Genomic DNA, 26,292 nt, shown 5'->3' with positions numbered 1-26,292 from the left:
GGCCAAGCAAAGAATTTTCAGGGAGACAAAGGTGGTACCATTGGAAAAACTGCAGTGTGTTTAGTCATGGAGTATGTAAGTAGTGGAGTGGAAAGCTCGGTCGAAGATCGAACGTCTTCTAGCGAGGTTTTGTAGAGCCAATCGTTACCTTCTGATCAGATGCATTCCCACTGAGAGAGTGTTTAATGTGGTCAATGAATTCCATCTTCATGTTCCAGTAGTTGATTAGGAGATATCGCAAAACTGAAACGCCTTCTAGCGAGGTTTCAGAGAGCTTTCCACTCCACTACTACCGTACTCCATGGTTTAGTGGACTCTTGAGATTTAATCACAACAAAAACAAGGATGGCCCTTGCGGAGGCTGTGAGCATATAGAGCGTCCTCTAGAGCCGGGCTCATACAGTGGACACTCAATCTTGGCCCTTTTTTTGAAATGGGGCCTTTTGTTGAAAAATTAAAGATACTAATATCTTCCAATTGGAATTATGGATATGTTTTCACATTACAAGAATGCTTTTATTGGTTATTCTGTGCAAGCTATCATTTGAATTTATTTTAAAAGCCTTCTGCCAAACAAGCTCGGCTTCTGCATTTGCCAAGTCAGCCTTGGGCATGTGCTCTTTTATATCATGGAAGAAAGCCAAAAGTAAGAGAGTGCCCTAAGACTCACCATGTAAAGGGACAGTCTTGTCAGCTGAGGCTTTTGCTTGTGCTTTTTGACAATTATTTGCCGCTCTTCTTAGCCATTTGTCTGGAAGCATTGCTGTCTGAGGAGGCAAGAAGTTCAGTTCATAGAGGGCGCTACTGTCCGTTTTTTGACTGTCAATTCTGCTGTGATTAATGTGCCTAAGATGACAGTTGTCCAACCAGTAGTGCCAAGTTTGAAATTTACAAAAAATACTCTATTTTAGGTTAGTATTACGCAATCTTTTTGAACTTGTTTGATTACTTATCTCACAAATTAAATAATATATTTCACTTCATAGCCATTTGCTGTGAATATCCTGCCAAAAGAATGGCGGCATGGCAAAAACAACTTTGATCGGTATGTTTGTTGTGCCCAATGTTCATTTGATTTTTGCTTCAAGCAAAAAAAAAACTCGGACACCAAATCAAAGAGCAATAATTAGTTTTCTGCTCTTTGCTGTTTAGATTATCAACACACTTGTAAAACCAATTAACCAATTACCCATGGTCAAACTTTTTTGACTTCTGCTCAACATGAAAATCAAATGGGAACTTGAGGCCAAAGTCTATTACTTAAGATTAGGGGTAACAACCATGTAAATTGACACTTTTATGTATCATCTAGTTGTGGTGCAGTTAGGTAACACCCAATCAAGCTGTGCTTAGTTTTATAGGGTCAATCCCAGCGCCTCCCCTCCATTGCATATATAGGGCTTGTCAAGTGAACGCATTCATGAACAACTAACGTTATTCCATGGAGTAAAATCAAAGACAACATGCCCTGCTAAACTGCACTGTGCATGGATTGAATTTTGACATTTTTTTCATTTCACCTGCTTGTCTAAGCAAATATCATTGTGGTATTGAGCCAATTTGATCGAGTGTTCACCAAATTACACCAAACATGTTCATTTTGTAGGGTTTTGTAACATAACCCCCTCAAAATCACTTGATTATTGAAAATTCAATGGGCTGATGGTCCGAGTTGACTGTGATGTTTGTCTTAGTTTTCCTTCCTCAAAATGCCCAAAATCAGGGTGCCTGACCACATTTTTCCTAAAATATTCTTTCACTTGACATCCCCTAAAGCGGATTATCGCGCTTGAACGGCGCTCCTGGAGCCCAGAATGGACAGAACATTACAATTTAAATTAAATTACATATTGCTTGGGCAACTTGTAATAAAATTGATCGGAAATGACATCTTCATTATCCAGCCCAGCCCTCTAATACAACCTTTAACATAAGGCAGCAGCTGGCTTGTAGGTAACGCTCATGAAAATTCGGCGTATTAGCGTGAATCTATGAAAGGGACAAATGATATGATTGCATTTGCCGAAACGCATCTGAACTTTCGCTCGTGTGTCCGTTGACTGTAAGGCATTTATTTGTGCCTGTTGCCCGCTGGCCGCGCTTCATTTATCGTCGGGCCTGGTCACCCTGAGCCGATCCACCTTGGCTTTGCCCAGGCAGGCCTGGAAAAACTTGGTGACTGCCTATTCCTCTTGGCTAGGGCTCGGCAGCCGACCAGGATTTAAACACTCAGAGAAACGAAAAATAAAAACCTTTATCGGCCACTTTTTCAGTCATTTGCCCCTCTCATAAGCCTTTAACTGACTCACCCACCTTTTGGCAGCTGGCTTAGGCCATAAGCCAAAACTAGTCCGTCTTTCATCCAAATTTCGCTGGCTCATGGCTCTAAAAACAACCCGGTTTTCGTTTCCCCTTGGGTTCAAATCAACCGCCATCCCCGTCCTCCTCGTCTTCTCCTTCATCGTCATCAAGGTCCGGTCCCAGATCAGCCTGTCGGGTGAAGTGGCCCGCCTCGCTCTGTAGCTGCCTACCTCTGTGCTCCTTCTCAGTCTTCCCCTCCCCCTGGTTCCCGGCAGACCATGCCCCGCTCTTTCTCTTAGTGGCCACGCATCCCGTTCCCGCCTCCCACCCACCCGACGGTCCTCATGGATCTGACTGAAGTGACCGTTCCCATGAGCGGTTTGGCCGAGCACGACCTCGAACCCGTGCACGATCTCATCCGCACGCATCTCCGCCAAGAATACGGCTTGCATTGGTCCAGCAAGCCGCGCCATGGACGGACTCGCTTGGGCGGATCGGCCTCGGGTGCGTCTTTTCTCTCACGCACGCCCGGCAAAACCTCGTCCAACGGGTCGGGCAGCGGACCCAGCGCCGTGTTTGGCCGTCCCTTGCGCGATTTGCCCATGATGGTGGCGGTGAGCGGCTCGGACGACCAGTCCTGCCTGGCGCCGCACATTGCCATGACCCTTTGTCAACGGCTCGAGGCCACGCCCGGCGGTTTGGCCACTGAGGGTATATTTCGCAAGTCCGGCTCGGCTTTGCGGCAAAAAGAACTACGAGCCGCCTTGGAGCGGCCCAATGGACGAACGGAAGGACCCGGAGAGCCATGGTCCGATGCACAAGTGTTGGACATGGCCGCTCTGCTCAAGCAATGGTTGCGGGAAATGCCCGAACCGCTGATTCCTTTTCACTTCCATAAGACCATGGTTGAGTAAGTTCCGACGGAGGATATTTCAATGAGAGAAAGGCGCTTGCCAATAAGAACGAATTTTTGAATTACAGAGCTACTCGATTAAGTTTGATGGCCGCGCGCGAGTCCCTAATGCTCTTGACCTGCCTTTTACCGCCGCATCACCGGTCCACCCTGAAGTACTTGTGTCAGTTCTTCCATCGGGTGGCCCAAGAATCCGCCCTCAACAAAATGGACGTGTCCAACTTGGCCATTGTGCTCACCCCGACCTTGTTTCCTTGGGATGACCCAGGCAAAGTCAAAGCCGGTAAAACCGACGAACATTTGGCTGCCAAAACCAAAGTGTTGGACTATCTTTTCCGATACCCGCAAGAGGTAAGGGGTCATCCAATCAACAGTAAGTTCTATCCCGGTATCAAAATGAATCCATGCGGTATTTCATTTCAGATCGGAATACTAACCGGAGCCGTGGCACTGGCTTACCGTCAGGTGATGGAGTTAAATTTTGCTCCCTCGGATGACAATTTGGACACGGATGGCGAGACCGGTCTGGCCAATGGACTCGGGCCCATGGCTCGTCGTCGACGAAAATTAAAGCGCCGGAGTGGATCCTTGTCACGTGTCCTCACCGCCACCATGCGTGGAATTCAAAAAGCCGTGTACCGATCGACGTCTACCCCCGGCTCAGTGCATAAGAGGCGGGGCGGTGAAGAGTCGTACCATTGCACCCCCTTGCCTCAATCCCAGCGAAAAGGGTTCGTGTCACCCCGACTCCCCTTGAAAAGGAAGGCTGACAAGGAGCACGAGGCCTCGCCTCCCAAGTCAAAAAGCAAGCGCGTACCGTTTGACGCCGCATCCGCTCATACGCCCAAGATGAGATCTGGCTCGTTCAGCATTAAGAAGTTCAAAAGAAAGAAGTCGTTGAAGGAATCGTGTCTTCTCCCCAATCCGAGTTTGATCAATTTTTCTCCCTTGCCTAGTAAGCCATCAGTTCTGATGGTCACTCCTGGCACGCCTCAATCCATGGTGGACATTTCAGCCGCCAAAGATTTGGATCAGTCTCAAGACACGGAGAGTCCCAGCATGGTGATGGAATCGGATGCGTCCGTGTGTAGTAATAGTCAGCCCCACTATTCACGGCAACCCGTACTTGACGGATCGAGTTCTTCCTTTCGAAAGCCACCCCCGCCTCCTCGATCCGATTATGACACGCCAGATTTGGGCACCCGAGGCCGGAGACCTCGTCGGTCCCGATCTCCAAGTGAGAGGAAGATTGGACAGATGCGGCGTCGATCGCATGACGCTGGGAAAAAACTCGCTTCGTCGTCCCAGGAATGTCTTATCGACCACACCTCCAAGGAATTGCAAGTCAAGCCCAGCATGACTAATGTGGATGCCCAAGACATGAGAGCTCAGTTGAAACTGGGTAGAAACTACGCTCAAAAACGCCACGGAGCTAGTCCCTTAAAGGGAGTCGGCGGTGGTTTACGATCGAAGTCTCTAGCTAGTATGCGCAACAAAGAGTCCATTTCGGATCTGAGGAGGGACATAAATTCCTTCATTGAAAAATCTTTCTCAGCTGATATTTCAGGAATCTCCAAACTGGACGAGGATATCCAGTCTAACGACACTTTCGAGAACAGCAGTGTCAAAGATCTCGCGGACAACATTCAGCAGATTTCCGTCGCCGAAAGAAGAGACACGCTTTTGAGACGACAGAGCTCTGCCTTTGAATTCTCTAGAGCCTTGAGCATTCCCAAAATGGAACCCCATGAAATGCGGCGCCAGTCTTCGGCATTTGAGATTGCCCGGCGGTTTGAGGGCCGAGTAGAAGAGCCCTTGTATGAGAATTTCGAACGAAAGGTCCCCACTCGTTCCAGTCTAAGAAGGAAGAATTCTTCCGTCAAGGATTTGGTGAAGCAGATTGAGACTTCCCGTGTTGAAAAGAAGCCCTCCCAATGTGGAAATGTCTCAAGTGGCAATGAAGGCGACAACATGGGCTTTGACGAGCCCTTGGATGAGTGGGTCGATGCCAAGGAGTTCTTTATGAATCCTGCGAGTGCTCGATCCGACGTTTTGTCGAGTGAAAATGGGTGTAAGCGCTCATCTATCATCAAGATAAGGCAAGAGAACAAGGGTCTCGTGTCTAAAACCAAGGCGACGTTCGCGAAGCCGCAGTTGCCTCCAAAATTAAAGGTACCCCCGACCCTTGTTCACACCACACCCAATGGGGCCACTACCTCACGACGTTTATCCGCTCGCATGGGTGTATCAACAGCCATGACCACATGCACACCGAAAGCTGGATCAGGCTCCACCCCTTTCTCGTCTAGCAAACGCCGTCAAACATTAACGGGCATCCGAACCTCCGTTAAATTCAAGCCAGTGCCGCCCTTTCCCTATCAGGATGTGGGGTGTGGGAAGGTGGCCCCATCACCTAACTCGCACCACGCCTTGACGAACCAGCGTCCACCCAAATTGCCCCCTAGAATTAGGACAACCCCTGCGCAGAGTGGGACTCCGGTCCACTACGACGCTCCATTCATCTCCAGGAAGCCCAAAGGCTCCGATCGGAAAACTCGCCGGCACGAAGAGAAACGACATCTGACCATTGGCTATTCGGGAGAGGTTAGGAGCCCGTTGCGAGAGCGCCAAAACATCGTCCCGACCGTACAACGCTCCAAATCGGCTCAGACACCGTTGCAAAGAAAAGCCGTGAACAAGAAAACTACTGCTGCTGATGACGATGAGAACAATTCTCTACACCCCATGGTGCGACGTTCCCAATCCATGCGTGACCCTGAAGGTAACGAAGAAAACTTACCCTCGCCTGCTCAAATGAGCGGCGGTACGCCCAACATCAATTCCGTTAAACGTCACCATTCGGAACGGACTCCGAAGGAGCGTGCTCATTTGAAGCGGCTCGAGTCGCGGAGGAAGAACAGCAGCATTCATTCGGCGTACACGCCCATGCGAGGGCATAAAACAGTTGTTAAGATATAATACGTAGAGAGAGACTGAGCCTACGAATGATCCCGTCATTCAGTTCGCGTTTCGATACTGTAATCCCCACTTCAGGCCACACTGCATAGTGCATAATAACCTTCAAATTCAACTCAAGCTTGGCTTTGATACTCAAAGTAAATAAATCCTTTCTAACTTCCGCCTGGATGGGATCCAGTCCAACCTGGGTGTTATATTATTAGTTTATCACATGTTTTAGTTCTGCCCGGACTCATTGACGGGCCTTCCTGTAAGCCTGCTTCCATTGGACTGGAGTTGAGGTCGCCGGCCGTTTTTTGTTCGGAAAATCCCTAAAACCAAAAATAGAGCCATGTCACATGACCCCAAGTTCTACTCTCATTCCGGTCACACCTGGTAAAAAGATGGGCCCAGATATTGGCGTCCAACGCAAAGTCCCGAGATCGGCGGCAAGTTTGTTCCCAGCGGCCCACCGATTGCCAGTCCAAATACCGAAGCACGGCCCAAATGATTTCGGGGGGCAAGTTCGCCCACGTGTGCGGCGGCAATGGCAGCCGTAAATCCGATCGACACGTGATTAACAAAGGCCAGGCAATGGCATTCTTGAACGCGCGACTGAGCTCATCTAGCTTTCGAAACCTCGGTCCAAGGGGTGTCAAGGTCACCACGGCCAAACCCGGCGGCCACTGCCAGGAAAATGTCAGCGATCTGCTCAATGCCTGGTAAGTGCCTAATGAAAGCCAAAATGAAAGCTGGATCAATTCAAGCTGAAGCGTGCCATGTGTGGACTCTAACCGTGAACCATGAGGGTGGGACCCAAGGCCATCCATTGCACCTGGACCGGGCAATCCACTTCGGGCAATCGAAATCGCTCACTAGCCAAACTGGTCCGGGCGGCGACCGCGCCTGAGGGCGGAGCGATGGGCTGGACCTGGACAAAGCCCACCTCTTCCATGAGTTGGGACCAGATGGGAGCCAGATAGTCCCACGTTGAAGACGACGAGGGTAGGCCCAAAAGTTTGATTTGAAACGAGTTGGGCACGAGGGCGGGCTCATCGCCTAAGCGATAACTTCGCTGGCAGTTAGCTAAGGATGCCGTCATTCTACTGCCGGTGTCATTTGTACATCTGCTAACTTGGCTCTTGATTTGGGTGGGTGGACATGTGTGTATTTATTTATTTACATTCTGCATGATTTACTTTGGCTAAGGCAACTAGTGCAGGGTGGCCATATATCACTCTTGATAAAGAGTTTACCGTGATTGTCACCTTGGAAGTCCAGATCGTCCAGATAGACGGAAAATCAACGACATTCCCCAGTGTGCCATCCCAAGTCCCATCATTCATATAGCCTGCCTACCGTGGTCATTGGTCACTCGATTGCCAGGGTCATAGATGGGCGTTGAACATAAATGAACGAATAGTTATGAGTAGAGACGCGTAAAACGTGCAATGTGCAGAACAGCAAAGGCTTTTAGAGACAAAAAGGTGCAAAATATAAGCCTAAAAGGTGCAGAAGATGGTTCAAAAAGGCCAAAAAAGTGTAACAGAAGGTGCACATGCAATAAAAAAGAAGGTATATTCAAACCTCTTTTTCAAAGCAGTACGAATTTGAAAAGCACCTTCTTAAACGCCAGCTTAGCTTGTCTCTTTGGACTTGAAACTCTCTCTTTTCAGTTTTGTTTTCACTTGCTTCTCAACCAAAGGTGAAATATCTTTGGCCTTCCCAATTTAGTAATAGACGTCAAGTGTTCAAAATTCAGCTTTACATATCATTATCTTGGCGAGTCTTTGGTTTCAAACTTCTCAAACCAATGCCAACTTTCGTCCGATTGATTAGTCAAGATATAAGGGCTGGCAGGCATACGTTGAAAATTGCGTCTTCTTGAGCTTCAACAAAGCTGTGGCCAGGGCGAACCTGCATCTTGGTGCATTATGGTCGCATCAATTGGGGGTAATAAGGTCTTTTTGTTAAGCCTAAATGAACAACAAGGGTAGACCAGCATGAAAAAACATGACCACGCTTGATGGACGCCCAATCTTTTCTTTTCCTCTGCGTTATCCTTTTACTGTTCATGCATTCATAGTATACTTCTATACTACTGTATGCATATTACTGTATTACACTGCACTAGCTAGCTCTATGTTCGTATACTTTCATTCCCCATGGCCCGGGCCATGGCCTGGCCCATGTTATCATGTCATTGGACGAGTTCAATGAATCCGGCCGATGGACTCATACATGATAAACGTTATTCTCCACCGATTAGTTGGCGGTGCTCATTCTTAAATTTGTTACTAACTATTAGAAAGGGTTGGAGAGAGACCTTAAAGGCTATTAATATCGTGTTAGGTTAGGTATGGTTAGGTTAGGTTTGATAAGGTTAGATTAAGTTTAAAAAAGTAGCACCGCCAACTAATCGGTGGAGAATAACGTGTACCCTCATACATACAGTTAGACTTTGGAGGCGAATCTCTGAGAGGCTTGAGTCTCGATTCATTGCTCATTGATGATGGAACCGACAGGCCTCGACCAGGCCCGCACGCAGCACGCAAACAGGCGCGCAGACAGGCGCACGCTCGTGACTCTCGAACGAACGCCATGGTGTCATCTGAAATCTGGCTCTTGCGCATTTGAAACGCCTCCCCATCCCGATCAAATGTCCATCATGGGTAGTTCGAGGCTGATAGATGGACCCAACATGTGGATTGAGCCTGGGCGAACTTGGAACACCTTGAGTTCCGGTCCTTCAGGTAATTCATGGAGGCCTTATCTTTTGGCTTGTCAGCGTAGGGATCGATTAGGGCATCAGGCACTAGTCTCAAGAGAATTCCACTCAGGCGCTAAGGTGGTGTGATTGAGTTGGTGATCTGGAGACATTCTATAATTGGAGGCCCGGAATGGTCCTCCTACTACCCCTGATCTTGGTATGTTCCTACTGATCCATCCCATCCATGCATGCCTTGGGATAGGTTCCCATTGGCCGTTTCCCATAGTCAAACCGGGTCGGGTCAGGTCTGGTACTTTGAGCGTTGGTAGAAGGCTGCTCGCGGGCCTTTCCCTCGGCCTTTCCCTTTCTGGGATCCCTTCCTCCATCCCACTGGATCGAGGCAGGCCGTCGCCGGGCAGGCCCGGTCTGGCTAGGAATACCCGTGAGTGGCACCCCTGGACCAACCTTCGTTTTTGATCCCGGGACTGACCGTTGCTGAAGCCGCTGAGAAGTTCGTTGGATTGGGCCTCCACCCACCTGATCATGTTGGAGAAGGAGCATGGCGTGTTGGAAGCGGAGACCCAGGCTTCTCAGAATACCCGCGATACGCTGTATTTGTGCAATTTCCGGGTATCGGTGGACGGGGAGTGGCTGTGTTTAAAGGAGTTGGCAGATCTTCCCCCACCTGCCGAGGATGGGGCCGCCGAATCTGTCCCGGGACCTCGGCCTGACCTCGAGCAACTTATTCATTATCCCGATTACCCATTCGGACGCCGGGGTGAGCCCCGGCATAGTGCGGCGATACTTTGGTCGTGTTCATTCTTGGATGAGTGATTAATATGTCTATTTGGTACCCTTTCAGAGCGAGATCCCGTTATCATCGAGCGAAGTAACCTGGTGAATATTCTCAAATTGGTCATCAAGGAGGTCATTGATTCCAGTCTCAAGTTCGGGCGACAACTCGATTCGGATCACATTCCGCTCCAGCATTTCTTCATTGTTTTGGAACATGCCCTCAAACATGGATTAAGACCCAAGAAAGTAAGACCTTGGCCTTGTTCATCGGATTGAGGATCAGATTCATGACCCACTTGACAAACTATCTTGGATCCCATAGGGTTTACTGGGGCCGAAAAAGGAGCTCTGGGACTTGTTGCAATTGGTGGAAAAACGTCATTCCGAAGCGGTGGATATCACAGCCAGTGTTCGGGATCTTCCGACTGTCAAGTAAGTTGTCCGGACGGAGGCTTTTTTTCGGAAGGCTCGCTCACCAAGTATTTTGATCATTATAGAATGTTTAGTCAAAAATGACCGGTTGGCCATTGGAAAGTGTATAATTGAGATTACTCTTAACGGACTTTGAGCACCAATTTCAAACTTCATGGACCCTGACTAGGAAGTTTAATGATCGTATTCTTTGAACAGGCCTGTCACTGGACTTGATCTTGGCCATCACTCTGTGATTTAGTCCGACATTCCTCGTTTGCCGTGTTGTAAACTTAGTCAACAGTAAAGATGTTTTTTTTTTACCAAAGTTAATTTTGTTCTCAGTCAACAAGGGATAGGGTTGCAACTGAACATCTTCTCCATCATTGCTGCACTCAAAAGGTATCTCAGGGTCCGTGTGAATAATGTTGGGCCAAGATCATCACTGATTGCCTCCTGGACGATATGCTTTGACACCCATAGCTTATTTAACCGTTAGCTGATATTGGGGGTGGGGTCTTCCTCGACCTTGGCCTGGAAGTCGTTGAGGAATTCGGCTGCCCTCTGTTTGTTTTGGCCACCATATCCAGAGGTTTTGACCACACGCCCACCTTAGTTTTTGGGCATGTTGGATTCGCCGGGCAGGTCTAACATTGATGTCAAAACATCTAGCAATGGGGTTCCAGCTGACTTTGGCTTTGAGTAAACCATGGATCTTTTGCCTTTTGACTTCTTGCTCACTCATTTGTGGTTACCCATCAAGCTGTAGCTATATCCCTGAAAATCCAGATTCTTGGTTCATTTTCAATTTTGACGTACTGTTGGGCAAGACGTACTAAGGGCAAGATTTTGAATAGTAAACCGAACATTTTGGTTAAGTACCCTGGCGAACATCGCTTTATCTGATATACTTTGAAATGAGCTATTTCTTAATTTGTTAGATTGTTTTATCGTCTTTCTATTGCTCCCATTCAACTAATGACAAAAAAATGCATCTTATACTTAATGACGACATTCATTTTAGAACCAATCTCGGTCGTGCTCGAGCCTGGCTTCGTTTAGCGTTAATGCAGAAAAAAATGGCCGACTACTTCAGAATCCTGGTGGAACAAAGAGACGACATTCTCTCCGAATATTACGAACCTCGTGCTTTACTCCGATCAGAAGAGGCCACACTCATCGTCGGTCTCTTAGTCAGTTTGAATGTGGTTGATTGTAACCTTTGTGTCAAGGTAATTGGACTCTTGACGTGTTTTCATGTAACCTCGAGATCAATCTAGAAGTTATTGTAGGAAGAAGATCTCGATTCCCAACAAGGGGTCATTGACTTCTCCTTGTATTTGAGGCACAAAAAAGATATGGCTCGGGAAAATGAAGGTCAATTTGTCGACGAGTCCTCAAACCAAATGACGGCTGTGTTAGATCAAAAGAACTACATTGAAGAACTCAATCGGCATCTTACGTAAGTTGAGGACCACTTATCTGGCTAACCAAGTATGAAATTTCACGCCATTGGGTTGATTTTATTTTACAGAGCTACCGTTACGAACTTGGAAACCAAGGTAGAAAGTCTGACCACTACCAATGCCCTAATGCGAGAAGATTTAGCCATTCACAAGGCTTTATTAGCCAAGGCTCTCGAGGATAATAAACGCCTGAGTCTTCAGGTTTCACCCATATCCAACTCAAATCAAAATGATTCTTCGCTCCCTGTCCAATTAGAGGTGAAGATAAAGATTGATTGACCATAGACTTAATTGGGTAGAAAAAAAAATATTGTTTCGTTGGCCTTGTATTTCAGAACAGCCCAGTACCAGCCAAAGAAAACCACTCAGACTTGAAAAATCAACTCCAGAATGTGACCCAGAAAAAGGAGAATGCCGAGCAAGAGCTCAAGCTACAGGTTGGTAAAAACAATATTGTAATATTGCAAAGCGTTGGCCTTGATGAGAGAATGTTCGATTAGCACGATGCTGAATGCTAATGCGCCTGTCTTGGAATGGAGTTCTAAATCAAGACGCTCTTCCCTCCCCCCAGATAAGCATGAAGGCGGAAATGGAAATGGCCATGAAACTATTAGAGCGTGACGTACACGAGAAGCAAGATACGATAATCGGACTACGAGATCAGTTAGAGGAAATCAAGGACATCAATTTGGACATGTACACGAAACTCCAGGTATGCCGAAGCGCCACGCAAGGCTTGGTTGGGATCGATTTTGAAAAAGCCTCGTGACAAGGGGAGCTACTAATTCGTCTCTTTTTTCTATCATCTTACAGGAATGTGAAGTCGAATTATTTCAAAAGGGTGATGCTGTCTCAAAACTTGAAGCCAAAACGGAAGAGATCAGTCGGATGTTGCAACGTTTAAACAAGTGAATGTGATCTGACATTTTTTCATCATGCTCATGTTTGACATTTTCAGGAATGTGAAAAGTCCCTTGGGATGAAATCGATTTTGATCTCCAAATTGGAGGGAAAATGCTCCTCTGTGTCAGATATACTTGAAAAGGCAGATACTAAGTACGTGGCTTTTGATCCATCTTTTCTTAATCGCTTTTCATCTGTATGAGTGTCAAAGAGAAGGTCATGTGCCAATCAAAATCTCACCCACACTCTCTTACTCTCTGTCTCTCTATTGGTCCATCTGTCTATCTATCCTTTAGAGTTCTTCTCAAACGCAAATAAACGTTTCTCATCCTGTCAATTGCCAATGGGATAATTCAGATCCCTTGCTCGCTCGCTCGATTCTTTTCCTTATTTATGTTCCATTTTGATTTCGTTTCATTCATTCCTTTCATTCCATCAACCAACAACTAGGCTGTCGAGGTTGGAGGCTGAGAACGCCCGTATGAGAATGGATCGAACAAATTTCGAGAGCCAATCTGCCCAACAACGTCAAGAGATGCTTCAATTAAAGGCAGATCTTGAGATTGAGAGGGAATGGAGAAAACGATTGGAGATCTCCAATCGACGAGATCGAGCTACTCTCCAAGATCTCACTCGGGAGAATGAAATCTTGAAACAAGTTGAAAAAGTAAGTACTCGTCAAAAAAATGCTGCCCTGCAGAGAAAATATTTTTATGTATCAAACAATATTGAAGGCTTCTAAAACAAGAAGTTGAAAAGTTCGTACAGTCAACAAATCTTGCTATTTCTCAGCTTAAGTGATTCAATACTGTGTTGGGTTGTATCTTTGCAAATTGGACTGTTTTCACTTGAACCGTATTGACTTTCCGTTTTGTCAATCTGGATGCCTTCAACTTCATTGTTTTCGGTAAATGCACAAGGCCCTCAGTTGAGCATGCATGACTTTCCATTCCCAAGGGAGCCCTCAAGCCTTCGAGCCCTCAACCAATGCTGTATTCCGTGTAACCTCATCAAAATAAGGCATTTCTTGAAGCTGCGAGAGCAAACCAATTCAAATGAAAAGTAATATTTCATCGTACTCGCATACCGTAGAGTACACTCACATACGAGTGACCTACTGTTTCTGCTCTGGTTACGACTCATAACTCGATCCATATGTTTTGGCTCCAACCCACCTAAATTATGTGTTTCCTGTCCCAAATGGTGTTTCTTCTCATATTCGTCGCTCCTTGCTAGTTCCTTGCATGCTTCTATTCGTGCTTTTTACGACTCTTTCCATCATCAAGAACGTCTTTTAGAGACTCTTCTCCTACCTACTACACACAGTAACACTACAAATTGCATAGCTCTGCGTATCAATGTCGAGTACTGCACAGTGTAAGTAAATCGAGGTGTACTCTATGTATATGTCTAAATTCACACCGACCTATCTGTATTACTCTCAACCAGACTTGAGTCGTATGGTGTCTTGTCTTACTTCTTAGGGCTACAACTCGGTGAAGACGGAAAATGACAATTTATCTGCTCGTGTCAAGGAGTCGGAGAAAGCCTTGGCTGAACTTGGAGATCACCTCTCTCGAAGCAAATTAGAAGCCGACAAACTCCGGGAACGAATCGTTCCATTGGGACAATGGCAAAGCGACAAGGACGTAGAGCAATGTCAAAACTGTGATAAGACATTCAATTTGTCAAGGAGAAAGGTACAGTCAGTCAGTCTGTCAGTCAGTCAGTCAGTCACTACTTGTGTACACAAAGTCTGTCTCTCGTGATTACCAAAGATCCATTCCATATTGTGCACTAAAACGAGAAAGTCCCCCAAAGAAAGGAGCCTTTGTCAAGTGTTGGCTAGCTTGCAAATAGAAGGTCTGCATTTGTAGGGAAAATACCTTCTTAAAGGGCTGAGATTCTTTGAAGATTTCTCAAGGATTAGTTAAACGAAGATCGAAGTAGAAGGTTGTTGTTCTTTTTACCAAAACCATGTTTTCAATCTTTCACATTTCCATACCTTCACTTCATTGGTTGATTTTGTCAAGGCTACTTTCTGAACAGAGACTAAATTGTTCCTATGCAATAGAGTTTTGCCAAACGAATATGATTGATAAACCGATGCAAATGTCAAAGGGAGGGGTAGTGGTTAGCGTAGTCTCCCAATATGAGAGTGGTCGCCGTTTCGATTCTCCTCCCCGACATTTCTCCAGTTAACCTTTAGACGTTAACCACAACCGCAGACGGGGAACCATGTTGATAAGAACACTGCCTATTACAAAATTCAACCATGTGATGATCTGCTTTGTTGGCTGGGCAAGACTCATCACTCCAACCTAGCACCCACCAATAAAAGATGTTTTTCCTTCATTACCCAAAGACTATTTTTGTTAAAAAGCGATAGCAAACGTTGATCAATCTAACTTTGCCATCCGGTTTGTTCAAAACTGACTTAAACAAATATCGAAAGTCACATCGTGATAGATATTTATAGCTCTTTTCATTGCCTTGTTTAATGGATATAATGACTCTCATGATAACGGATAAGTTACGAGCTGTCAGTAATGTGAAAGGAATAATAAATGTAAAAAATGAAGAAGGTGGCCCAATTTGTACTTGTGACGTTAGGTCCGACAACGACCCAAAGGGCATGATAGCGTCTAATAAGTTTGTGAGACAGCTCAAGTTCAGTCATTATTAATTAGCTGATAACAGCGCTTACATAGCTACTAAATGTATCTTAAGATATTGAATAATGATGATAATAATCTTCAGTAGGTCATATTTGAAATATAATACTTGTTATTTCTTCATTCTGTCCCGTTTAAAAATTGTAAAGGTCGAACATCATCGAGCGTCTTTGAAAACAAGACTGTTTCAAATCATTGAAAGCACATGTTACTGCCTTTTGGGACAGCAAGATGGCGTACTGTCCATTGAACTGAGTAGGAATTCGATCCAGGCCAGGTACTATGCACCTATAATGAGGCTTAATCCATTAATTACCCAAATTTTGAAATGGGATGCCCTGAAGCTGGATCTTTTTTGGTGGGCAATCAACAATGTGCACTGATATTCTAAGATTTTATTGTTCAAAGCGTGAATGTTATGCTTGATTACCAGACTCGTTCAAAAGCAAACTAAATTTGACTGTTCTCATAAAAAAGATTACTTCTGTTTTGTAATTTGATTGTTCACGAATCGCCTAATAATTGATAACCAGGCTTAGTTCAAGTGCCCGAGGCTTTAAAGGCCATATGAAATAGCATTATCGTGGTCGAGTACAAAAACAGCTTTGTTAACCTTGGCCCGATAAGACTTATATAGAAATCAAAATTGGGTCAAATCAGTCTCATGTTACAAGCAATAAAGGTTCACCTCACCCTCTTATCCAAGAAGCAGAAAAAGAGAGAAAAAATGCTTCCTTATGAGTATCATAAAGAATCTTTGATTTTGCTTTTCAGCATCATTGTCGAAGTTGTGGACGTATCTTCTGCGTGGCTTGCAGCGATAATAAGCTAGCGCTGCCTTCATCGTCCCAACCCGTTCGAGTTTGCGATATTTGTTATTGGGAGATTATGCAACACGGAACAATATAGAGGACATGATGTTTATCATCATTTTACGAAAAGAATTGAGGGTACTCACTTAACGTTCACTTTTTTCTGAGGTATTGTCAGGTATGAAAAGAATACAGGAAAGATGGAGAGTGGTATGGATGATAAGCCAAATATTTGGACATTTTTTATTTTGGAAGAAACACCCAAAGGCACAATCAAAGAAATGAACAAGAAAGAGAGGAGCAGAGCTTTATATTTATAATAAATATAATCGAAATTAATCGTCATGAATGGTTGATAAAAATGTTATGCAGCGTTAGTAAGATGAGCTAAAGTGATCGATCTAACAACAATAGTATCTCAATGTCAATCTCACATTCATCATTCTAACCATTCTCGCTCTTAGAAAAAAACGCGAATATAGATCAAAGCAATTTTACTTAGTCTTTCATGTTCACTGGTAACAATGCATAGTTAACGTTTGTTTACGTTTCGCGTCGACTGCTTCATTCATAGTTTATCCTAGTTCATATTATATGTAAGTAAGCATATTGATTCGAATAAACTCTGATTTAAAAACGATTTGATATATCCTGAAAACAAGCACCTAGCTCTATGTAAGATCTAGCAATTGTAGAGCCCCTAGTTAGTAAGTTATACGATTGGTAAAATGTTCATGAACAAAGTCGAGGATCAAGACGTAGAAGAAGATTTTTCAAGAGAAAGCATAGAAGAACATATTTAGGAGCCGTCAGCAGTATCGTGAGTTGTCCCCGTAATTAATTCAGCATTATTAGTTATTATGAGCTGGAAAGGTCTGGTTGTTCATGGTTCTGCGTAGGATTTTCTTCCTCTCCCGAGGGGTTGAGGATTCTATTTTTCGGTGAAGGAATGTCATTTATCATGGTTGTATGAACCATTCCCTCGGTGTAATATAATTGCGTGGGTGTTTAGTTTGTTAATTAGGTAGTTGTTTGGTGTGATGACGATGGTTGCGTTGGAAACAAATGCACGCATAACGATAAGAGATCGAGTGAACCAGATAGAGATCATTGAGGAAAGAGCTGCTTCCAACCAACCAACCAACCAACAAACAAACAAACAAATAAACCATCTTCCACCAATGTTGCGTTCGCTTACAAGATCAGAAAACTACTAAACTTCCACAAGGTACTGTACTGACAGATGAGGATGAATGAAGATGCTCTGGTTAGTTTCCGACGCAAGTGACTGAGGATGTGAAGGAATTGAAGGAAGAAACGAGATGAAGGAAGGAGGAAAAGAGATTGGGAGAGAAAGGGAGAAAGAGAGACCAACCAGAGTATCACAGACCACATTGGTTGGTCTTGTATTGCCAAGGGGAACGATGTTAATAACGAGATGGTCTGCTCATTTGTCAAACGGTTCCCAGGGAACCAAGACCAGTTGTGAAAGTATATTCAGAAGTAGCGGCTCTTCGGTTTGCCCAAACAAAATGGGTCGAATGAGGGCGTTCCATTGGACCAAAGCTGAAATGACCATGGAATGGTGTTGTTGCGTCAGAGGGAGGAAATTCAGCCGCATAGTTTAGCTCCTTCAAGGGCAGGAACACATCTTGGCTAGCATGGGCCCCTTCCACGTTGGTTCGCTTAGACATAGGTTTCGTAGCCCGAGAATGAATTCATTTGCACGTCAATGTCCTTCAGAGCCACCGTGTTCACTGCTGACACACCGTTGATGTCTTGATGCGTAACTGCAGTGACAATGTCTTTGGTTGTTTCACGCATGTGAGTGCGCGGAGAGGTCAGAGGGACCGACCTCAACGGAGGCGTCCCAGTTGTCAGCTCCGATAAGCGGTATTGTTGCTGATGTGCTGGGTGGTCAAGGGAATGCTGTTGTGAGTGAGAATGATATTGCGAGTGCTGAGATGAAGAGGTCTGATGGTGATGATGATGTGCTCGGCCCGTTGAGTAAGGCGGAGGATCCGAGATCACAGCATTCACGCGTTGTTCGTGATGTCGGAGGTCACCGTCCAAGGGACTGGTGGCTTTTTGAGCATGTTGAGGCTGCGGATCAATGTCTTCGGTTTGCTGGGTGGCCGTCACGGTGGCCGGCGGGGAACTACTTCGGCCTGCATCCGTCACCGACGTGGCACTCGTCACATTCCCTTGGGCGCATTGGGCAGTGGAGGCGCTAGCCGCCGGTTGAGTCTCGTTGGAGCTGCTGCCAGGTGTGGCGGAGAGGGACACGCCCTCGTCTTGCGACGAGTTTTCACAGTACACGGCCTTCTTCAGTTCCACGCGGTGCTTGGCGATTTTCCCGTGGTAGCCCATGCGGAAGATCCATCCAATGAGAAGGAAACAGGAGAAGAACACGCGAGCACAGCCCCGTTCCCACCAAGGTGATATGAACTCGGAGTTCCCAATGAAGAAGGTCCATTCGCGTTGATCTTCAATGTGGAAGTAGTCATCGATATTGATCTTACTATCCTTGCCGGAGTGCTCCTTGGTGAGTTGCACCACGAAGCCCTTGTATTTTTCGGCGGTGAAGTGATCCCCGGGGAAGAAATTCAGAACAATTTCGATTTCGATGATTGGGTATTGAAGTGAGGGCTCGATCAAGCGGAGGTCGGAAAAATCTCGCCAAGATTGGTAGTCGAAATTTTCAATGGCACTAAACGTGATGACCTTTCTTGTGGCTAAACTGGATTTTTGGTCGGTGGTTTTCGCAGGGTGAAAGCAGCTCACGTAATGTCCCACTTCAGGGGGTTTTGCCACAAGCGTCGATAAGAATTTTTGAACCTCTTCTTTCTTGCAAATTGTTTCATTATAATCCAGAGCTTTGGCGTTGAACACTGCAAAAAAGTAAAGAAAAACACTTATGAGAGAGTATATTTATTGGCTCACCTAAACTTACCCACCATAGAAAGAGGTGGTTAAAATGCCTTATCTTATCAAGTTTTAAGGAAACACCCAAACACATGGCATTTTTCGAGCCCTTGAAATCCTAGGAATTAAATTTAATTAGTATGATTCTAGAAAAGAATGATAAGGTACATGTTTTGCGTTAAAAGACGCAATTTTCAAAAAACATAATTAAACAATGATGGAACATCTTAAAGAAATTAATGAGACCTTTTTTATTTAATTTCTCCGAAATCTTTGGGGAAAAGCCCAAATCTCAAAGATTGCCTGTTTATGCATTTTGTTCAAAGCTCAAGTAAAAGCATAACTAAGTGTGTTATGTTATGTGTGTTGATATTGAAATGACGTATTAAGAAAAATATAAGTCATAATTATAAAAGTGTTTCGATATAGCTATTATAGCATTTTGAGCTTTTCTGAAATTGAGAAAGAAAAAGAAAAAAAACAACCTTTTACTTCTGTGACAATCAAAGTCGAAATCGATTGTGCAAGCATCTGGGTTTAAAAGTAGAGGGGGGGGGGCTGCTTTGGAGCTAAACCTGTTGAAAACAGGACCATTTGAACTTATATGATTCAGTAGCAACTTAATATATCATATATAACTTGTATTCAAATATGAACCAAGAGTGAGCTTAATTTACTGGAATAGTATCTTGTACAATTTTAGAGTTTAAAATGGTTTTTGACATGCATGCTTTTAATTTGAGCTAGAATCCAAAAATATCAATGAAATCACATAGAGCAAGTGCCAACATTTGTATGAGTATATCTGTCAGAAGTTGTAAAGGCCCACTCTGAACCACTGCAAAAGCATAGAATTTGTTCCATAAGAGTGCTTTTCTCAATGATTTGTCAAGAGGATTCAAAAATGTTCCATCTATATCAGTATGAACCTTTAAGGTTGTCTAAAATGTTCTACTATTCGTCTTAATCAAGTTTGTAAAAGTTATCAAAAGAAATTCAAAATTTAAAGAGGGTCAAGCTTCTACCCTTGAAACCTTGGGGATTGTCAAAAAAAGTTTGGAGGCTTGTTTGCCAAAAGATTTCCATACACCGTTGGGAAGTGATAAGACGAACGAGTTCTTTCATGCTCAAAGTGTAATTTTGACGTGGGAAGAAGTGGTTCAAGCGACAACTCTTCGAACGGAATGTTTACAATCAAAAGCATACGACATATAATTAGAAATAATGATCTATTTGGGACATTGGTAATAGGTATCTAAAGCCCGAACTTGTCAATGGTTCTAAAAGAATGCATCATTTCTCCTTTTTTTAAAAGAAAATTGATGTTAGTGAAGTAAGTCTCAAAGTTAGTTATATAGCTCTTGTGATGTTAACGGAAGGAAATCAAATTAACTTCGGCTACTGGCTTCTAATTGCCAGAAACGAAAGAAAACATTCCGTTAAAGTTGCTGTTATGCTTTCAGTGGTAATTGGAGTCAAATCCTTGCCTTTTTGCCTTTCCTTCTTGCTAATTGTATTGGCACATAATGAACCTTGAAACGGAACAAAACATCCTGGTTTGAACCTTTTCAAAAGTATTTTCAACTCATACAACCCAATGCTAGCAATCAACTAGCCCAAACGAATTGAAATGAGGATGTGATTATTTCTGATATGCAATTGCAACGTTTCAAAAGAGACTCCTTTACAACGGAATGGTTTATGTATGACCAATGAAACATGATTGGACAAAGGCCTTAATCCAGACCAGAAAGAAGCCCCATTACGGTACCTACCGATTGCTTTTATGTCGTCGAATTCAATGGCAAACCATTCACTCCATACGAGTTAACCGACAGTAAATGTTTTCACCTCTAGTAAGACCCTCAATTTCTTTTTTTTTCATTTGATCGAGAGTTCAATTTTCAAAATTGTCTATTTTGAATGAACTGCCTTGATATCGATAAATTAGCAGATAAATTTAACTGCTTCTAGAAGTAAGATTCAGTAAAAGAGAGTCAGTCTTGTTACAGTGTGGAGGTCAATTCAAGAGGTCATTCGATAAAGGTCGAATATACGGGTATGGCTCATGTTATTGATCCACAAGTCGAACTCATCGAAAGTTTACTATTTTCGAGACCAATACATCCATAAATCTTGAGCTTGATGACAAAACAAATTACACTTTGATATAAAAGCATTGCTTTTTGATTGCACAATACGTAGAAGTTGGGCCGACCGCAGATGTTTTACCAAGTAATTGTATTTTTTGTAGGAGAACTATACCTCTCGTATCACATCTTATTTTGTGGTGGAACAAGAATGGGTTTATCGACTTGAATGTGAAACGATAATGATCTTGGCCACAATCGTTGGATTCTCAAAGAACTGTGCCAGGAAGGCGATCAATTTTTCAGGGCAACTGATTTTCCTTTTGTACATATACGAATTGCTTTACAATTAATGCTCAACATACTACTCATGCTTGCTCTATATATAAGGGTCTAACTTCTGAGCTGGACTCCAAATGGCCTCGAAGTGAAATTTATTTCTGTCCATACGACGAATTCAAGATTTCAATTAAGCGATGACGCGGTTGTGAAGAAGTTCATGATGGTGGAGCGTACTTTACGGCCGGTTGTCGATTCTCTGCTGTGAAGTACAATGTCTCAAAGTTACATAAAAAAGGTTCCCTGGGATTCACTCGGATTGTTACAAAGCCTGTGTAGCACACAGAAGCCCATTGATCTAGCCCAGCAGGGTGTTTATGTTCGCCTCAGGTCTGACCACTTCAATCTACAAGAAAATCGTGTCTTTTCGATAGACATCAAGCCAGACCTTCTTATCAAGGTCCTTGGCCGACTGATTGGAAGCCCTAGGAATAGTTCACACCATCGTTAGACCCCTGTTCTTGTTCAAAGACAAGATTGATGTCGGATGAAACAAAACTGAAGTCATGGCAGTAAACAAGGCAATCTGAAATGCGGCCCAGAACCCCTTAGTGTGTAGTAGTACAACGTTACCTTCTTTTGCATTTGCAATTAGAACGATGAGAAGCACGATGATAATGAGGACATTAATGATCGTCATGTTCCGCAGATCTGCTTCATGTTCAGAAATAGGTGTGGCACATGACACATTGCTTGTTGTCCATAACAATGGGGCGGGGGTTGGAAGCATCTCATGAACAATATCTTCTTCATTGTTGTTGTTGTTGTTGTTGTTGTTGTTGTTGTTGTCGTCGTCATAATCGTTATTATCCTGGTAAGGATAATCGTCTTTATTTTGTTCCATGCGGGTTTCTTGCGGCAACCCTGATCCCGCTCCTGTTCCTCCTGTTCCTCCTCCTCTTCCGCCTGCTGTTCCACCTTCGGATGACGGGGGTGGGGAGAATTCGACTGAAGCATCTGGACCATCTTCACGTGGTTCGAGGTTGGATACCCAGTTTAAGATGGAGAACGAAGACGAGGTGTCATTTTCAGGGGTTTCAAATCGACACGGACCTTTGTGGGCCACAAAACCGAAACAGTAGACCGAATTGAGTGCCAAAAAGGCCAACCAAAAGTAGAAGGTGAACCAGGCCAGGAAGGAGAAGAAAAGTCGTTTCTTTCCATTTGGGCGTTTATTACTCCACGTGAAACAGGGCGGGAATAACGAGAGTAGAAAGAAGAGCCCATCGATGGTGAGGAAGATGAGAAAGACCTCACTGTGTTCGTGTATGTATTTACAAATGCCTCCCGGGCAGTCGTTGAAGATGGTCCGATGAAATGGCTCCAACATTTTCATGGCAATGTCTCCCATGGTTGCGGTTGGGGTGGGTGGATATGTGGGTCACTGGGGAGAGCTCGATGCGGAGCCCGCAGGGAGGGGTAGGTGCTGAGAGAGGGTAAGATTACATAAGGGATTGTGTTGGTGATACATAGATACTCCGGGGGAGAAAGAAGGCTTTCCCCACTCCGTCACATGTTCCTCCAGGCATCACTTCACCACGCTCCTCATGCACAGGTCAAGCAGACTGCATTACACTCGAACCAGAAGGCACCTCAGGTCATTATGACGTGATCATTGATTAAAGTAATTCTACCCCCGCACTTCCAAACCAACAATTTGGATCACTGTAGAGTGCAACTTGTACTAATGTGTACTCGCGAGCGTGTGTGTGTGAGTGAGTGAGTGAGTGTTTCTCTCCCTCTGGCTCCCAAACATCGTCCTCGTCCTCGGAATCGTCCTCATTGGCGTTTTCGCCTTACATTCCCTCTCTTGGAGGAGTTGTTGGAGAAGAGAAGAGAACGGAGACGAGAAGGAGGGAAGGTTAGTCCTTCAAAACGGCTCAGTCGTATTGATCTTCCTAGCACATTCTTCTAGCCGTTGGTCTGTTCCAACTTTGCTCCGACGGCGGACGAATCCTTCGCTCTCTCCTACATTCCCCTTCTCTCAGAAAACGTGAAGAAAGCGGCCATACATACGGTGGAAGATGGCCTTGGAATAGAAACCCCCAACGAACAATCGGGTCTTGGCTCTACTTCTGACCCAGAGATCCTACTGCCGTCATGGTCGACTCAACGACGTCGACCACGACGACGACATCGACAACGGCAACGACGACAGTGAAGGAAGGCTACAACTCGTGTGTCTGCCATTAGCAGGCGCATTAGTCCCTTCAGAACCAGTACCCACCAGCACGGGCAAATGCGTCCTATACTGTATATGAAGTGTACCAAAGAAGGGGAGAGGGACGTGGAGTTGGACCAAGTCAGGCAGCCTTCACCTCTTCTTACGTGCGCTAGACTTCGTTCTATCGTTGTGAGAGGAAGGAGAAAAAAGCTTCGTAGGGCCCTGGCCTCGGTCTTGGAGGACGAAAATACGGTGTGTATGGTGGTGGAGAGGGAGAAGAAGAGAGAGAGGAGGAAGAGAGAAAGAGCCTTTCTCTTGACTTACACGCACCATGTGAGGGAGGGGGACCACCCTACTCGTTGCTCGGCCTTGCGTCCTTCATAGTAGACAAGTGCTATCACGTCGGGAGTTGAATCAGTCCGCCCTTTTTTCCCTCCTCTTGGCCAGCTTCCTCTCCGATCATCGTGGAATTGAGACGGAACGCTACTGACTGCCTCTGCCAACGATGGCCAAAGCCAAAGCCAAAGCCATCAGTTCCTAGTTTATACTGACACAGTAGCATAAGTAATAGCAGGAGTAGCGCTCGTAACCTTGAAGAAAGGCCAAATCAGACTTTTTGTAATGCCTAGAGTAAAAAAAGCTTGAAGGGACGGAGAATCGAGCGCCCCGAACAGATAAACATGCCAGCGGACTTGAGGTCGTTTTGTTTGGACCCAATTCAAGCGTTGTTTGCTATTCTGGCCTTTGAAAGCCACCACCAGATAAAAGTACAACTCAATACAAACACTTACCACAAGAAATGCAGGAAAAAAAGCGGAAAGTGGATTGCACCTTTTTGGCATTTTGTACATTAGTCTAAAAAGTTACAGCTTCATACAATAGTTTTGTTCCATTTGGGTTGCTGGTTCATCGATACGACATAATCGGTGTGATAATGATAAAGCGAATTGTTTACTCAAGTCAAATTATGTTCTAATGCAGACGAAGGTTTTACCCGTAAGTCTTGGTCAGATGACAATTGTCATGCAATGCCAAATGCAACAGACAGTCAAAGCCGATCTTCCGTTGAAGAGTGAAGGTGTCTTGTCAAGGACCATTGACCGACTAATTGATCGTAAAATTGGATTAAACGTCTCTTCCTGATTTGACACTTCTACGTAAAGACTGGGCTATGGAAGTGTTCCGCGCCATGTGTCCTTGAAGCTACCGAATGCTTGGATTGCTGAATCTGAGATCTAGATGCCCTTGGGAGCAACCATACATGCATGTAGGTAAATGCTCCTTAAAAACTGGGTGTCGGGGACTGGAGGTTCATGAACAAGAGAAGTTCCCACCACCTCCATGGCAACGAGATTAAAACAACCCTGACACAAAAGAGATAAGGATTCTTTCCCTTTGGAACTTCGCCTCTTTGTTGGCCTTTCTGGTTGATATTTCTTGTGCTTTGTTGGGCTCCCAATGGCCTTGGATCGAGATTGCTAATCCTGGCTGCTCGAGGGTCCATGGCCCACCACGCTCGTCGCCTGACCTACTCCATAGCAACTTGATGGCATGGTAAAGGTAGAGTTTCTGATATGCACGTTTCTAAATAACTGAGCAATTCAGATTCCTGTTTGTTACACAGCAATGTTCGACATACTTGCGGCTTTTATATCGAACGGCGGGAGGCCGGCTCTCACGCCATAAAGCTCACCCAGGGAGCGACTTGCTCTGCCCGAGTTCACGAGACGCGTGGTCCCAATCGGATCGGGATGGGGCTACCACGATCAATACAGCCTGTCTCAAATCACAATACAGCGCGTTGATAAAGCGTTCCAAACAAGTTGTGTCAATCTTGAGAAAACAACAAAGTTCATAGATACAGTAGACATAGTTTGATTTACCAATTCGATGATATGGTTTGAACAAGAAGCCAAAAGATCAAATGAAGCCTTTTCTTGAAACGCTTTTGTATCAAACTATGGTTTTGGTATTGTATATGTAGAAGCCTACAGAATTGATTTGAGAAAGCAAGAAAACATGAAGCTCTATACTTCAATAAAAAAAAACCTGTAATGACGAAGATTTCATAAGAAAAGAGAGCTATTTCATCACTGCAATACTTTTGTGCAGTTATGGGATGAGAGGGAGCGTGAATAGAATGAGTTGACTCCACTGTAGCATTAAATCAAAGATAAAAGATCCCCTTAATGTAAAGGGAATTGCTCCTCTACGATACTCCAGCAGAGCTTTAAGGGAAACCAGACTGTATTTGCACAGAACACGGTATTGCGTTTTGGTTTTTTTACTCCCTCGAGTTCTTTTTCTTTTCTCGTGAAAGGAACTTCAACCTCTCTCATTTTGCACAGAGTAAAAAAGGCGTTGTACAGAGAGGGGCGAGATGGAACATTTTCTTCTCATCTAGTTCACGTTACTTCACATTCACAACACACGGCGTTAATGGAAAAATTGTCAAGACTTCATTTAAAACAGCTGACATGTAATTTTTTGGAAATAGGGTTTTTTTATTTCACCTTGACACTTGAGACGACATTTATTTTCAGCAATATCAATCGAACCACAGTACAAGATTAACAGCTTTGAAAAAGATTTACGCATTTGGTCCGATGGAATACTCTTGCCGTTGAAATTGATCCAATAAATCTAGTGTCGGTGGTTAATTTCATCCTGATTTGGTCTGCTAATCTTGGACCAAAAGCCTGTCTAACAATGACTCTAGTTGGAAGATTGTGGGCCCAGTGTTACCAATTGTGTGCGGTACCTTAGTATGAACCACATGCACCATTGAGGGGTTTGTTCACACTTTAAGGGCTAGCTGGTCTGTTTTATA

At 44.5% G+C, this 26,292-nt stretch overlaps 4 protein-coding genes across 6 annotated transcripts; 2 read left to right on the top strand and 2 right to left on the bottom strand.

Moving 5' to 3' along the window:
* Nucleotides 1-2,419: 2,419 nt before the first annotated feature.
* Nucleotides 2,420-6,353, top strand: LOC131887003 (uncharacterized). The gene is made up of 3 exons (XM_059235483.1): nt 2,420-3,211; nt 3,283-3,565; nt 3,638-6,353. Exons 1-3 carry the CDS (start codon nt 2,646-2,648, stop codon nt 6,191-6,193), a joined length of 3,405 nt encoding a protein of 1,134 aa, XP_059091466.1. The 5' UTR covers nt 2,420-2,645; the 3' UTR covers nt 6,194-6,353.
* A 13-nt stretch (nt 6,354-6,366) lies between these two features.
* LOC131887008 (uncharacterized) lies at nt 6,367-8,542 on the bottom strand. The gene is made up of 3 exons (XM_059235493.1): nt 6,968-8,542; nt 6,566-6,902; nt 6,367-6,504 (listed from the first exon to the last, which is right to left on the bottom strand). The coding sequence occupies exons 1-3, from the start codon at nt 7,272-7,274 to the stop codon at nt 6,426-6,428; spliced, it is 723 nt and encodes a 240-aa protein (XP_059091476.1). The 5' UTR covers nt 7,275-8,542; the 3' UTR covers nt 6,367-6,425.
* A 184-nt stretch (nt 8,543-8,726) lies between these two features.
* Nucleotides 8,727-16,076, top strand: LOC131887006 (RUN and FYVE domain-containing protein 2-like). 3 transcript variants are annotated; one of them, XM_059235489.1, is made up of 12 exons: nt 8,727-8,925; nt 9,745-9,923; nt 10,000-10,109; nt 11,113-11,320; nt 11,381-11,550; nt 11,623-11,812; nt 11,890-11,991; nt 12,126-12,266; nt 12,513-12,610; nt 12,908-13,124; nt 13,942-14,157; nt 15,907-16,076. In XM_059235489.1, the coding sequence occupies exons 1-12, from the start codon at nt 8,832-8,834 to the stop codon at nt 16,039-16,041; spliced, it is 1,860 nt and encodes a 619-aa protein (XP_059091472.1). In that variant the 5' UTR covers nt 8,727-8,831; the 3' UTR covers nt 16,042-16,076. The 3 variants fall into 3 exon arrangements, with proteins under 3 accessions (XP_059091472.1, XP_059091474.1, XP_059091473.1); XM_059235490.1 differs by lacking the exon at nt 8,727-8,925 and adding an exon at nt 9,176-9,660; XM_059235491.1 differs by lacking the exon at nt 13,942-14,157.
* A 79-nt stretch (nt 16,077-16,155) lies between these two features.
* LOC131887007 (uncharacterized) lies at nt 16,156-23,250 on the bottom strand. Its single transcript, XM_059235492.1, has 2 exons — nt 21,872-23,250; nt 16,156-18,835 (listed from the first exon to the last, which is right to left on the bottom strand). The coding sequence occupies exons 1-2, from the start codon at nt 22,647-22,649 to the stop codon at nt 17,631-17,633; spliced, it is 1,983 nt and encodes a 660-aa protein (XP_059091475.1). The 5' UTR covers nt 22,650-23,250; the 3' UTR covers nt 16,156-17,630.
* Between the last annotated feature and the right edge of the window lie 3,042 nt (nt 23,251-26,292).

Source organism: Tigriopus californicus, chromosome 9 (assembly GCF_007210705.1).
Source record: "Tigriopus californicus strain San Diego chromosome 9, Tcal_SD_v2.1, whole genome shotgun sequence".
Lineage (NCBI taxonomy): Eukaryota > Metazoa > Arthropoda > Copepoda > Harpacticoida > Harpacticidae > Tigriopus > Tigriopus californicus.
Note: the sequence above shows the minus strand (reverse complement) of the source record. Positions and strands in the feature narration are given on the sequence as shown.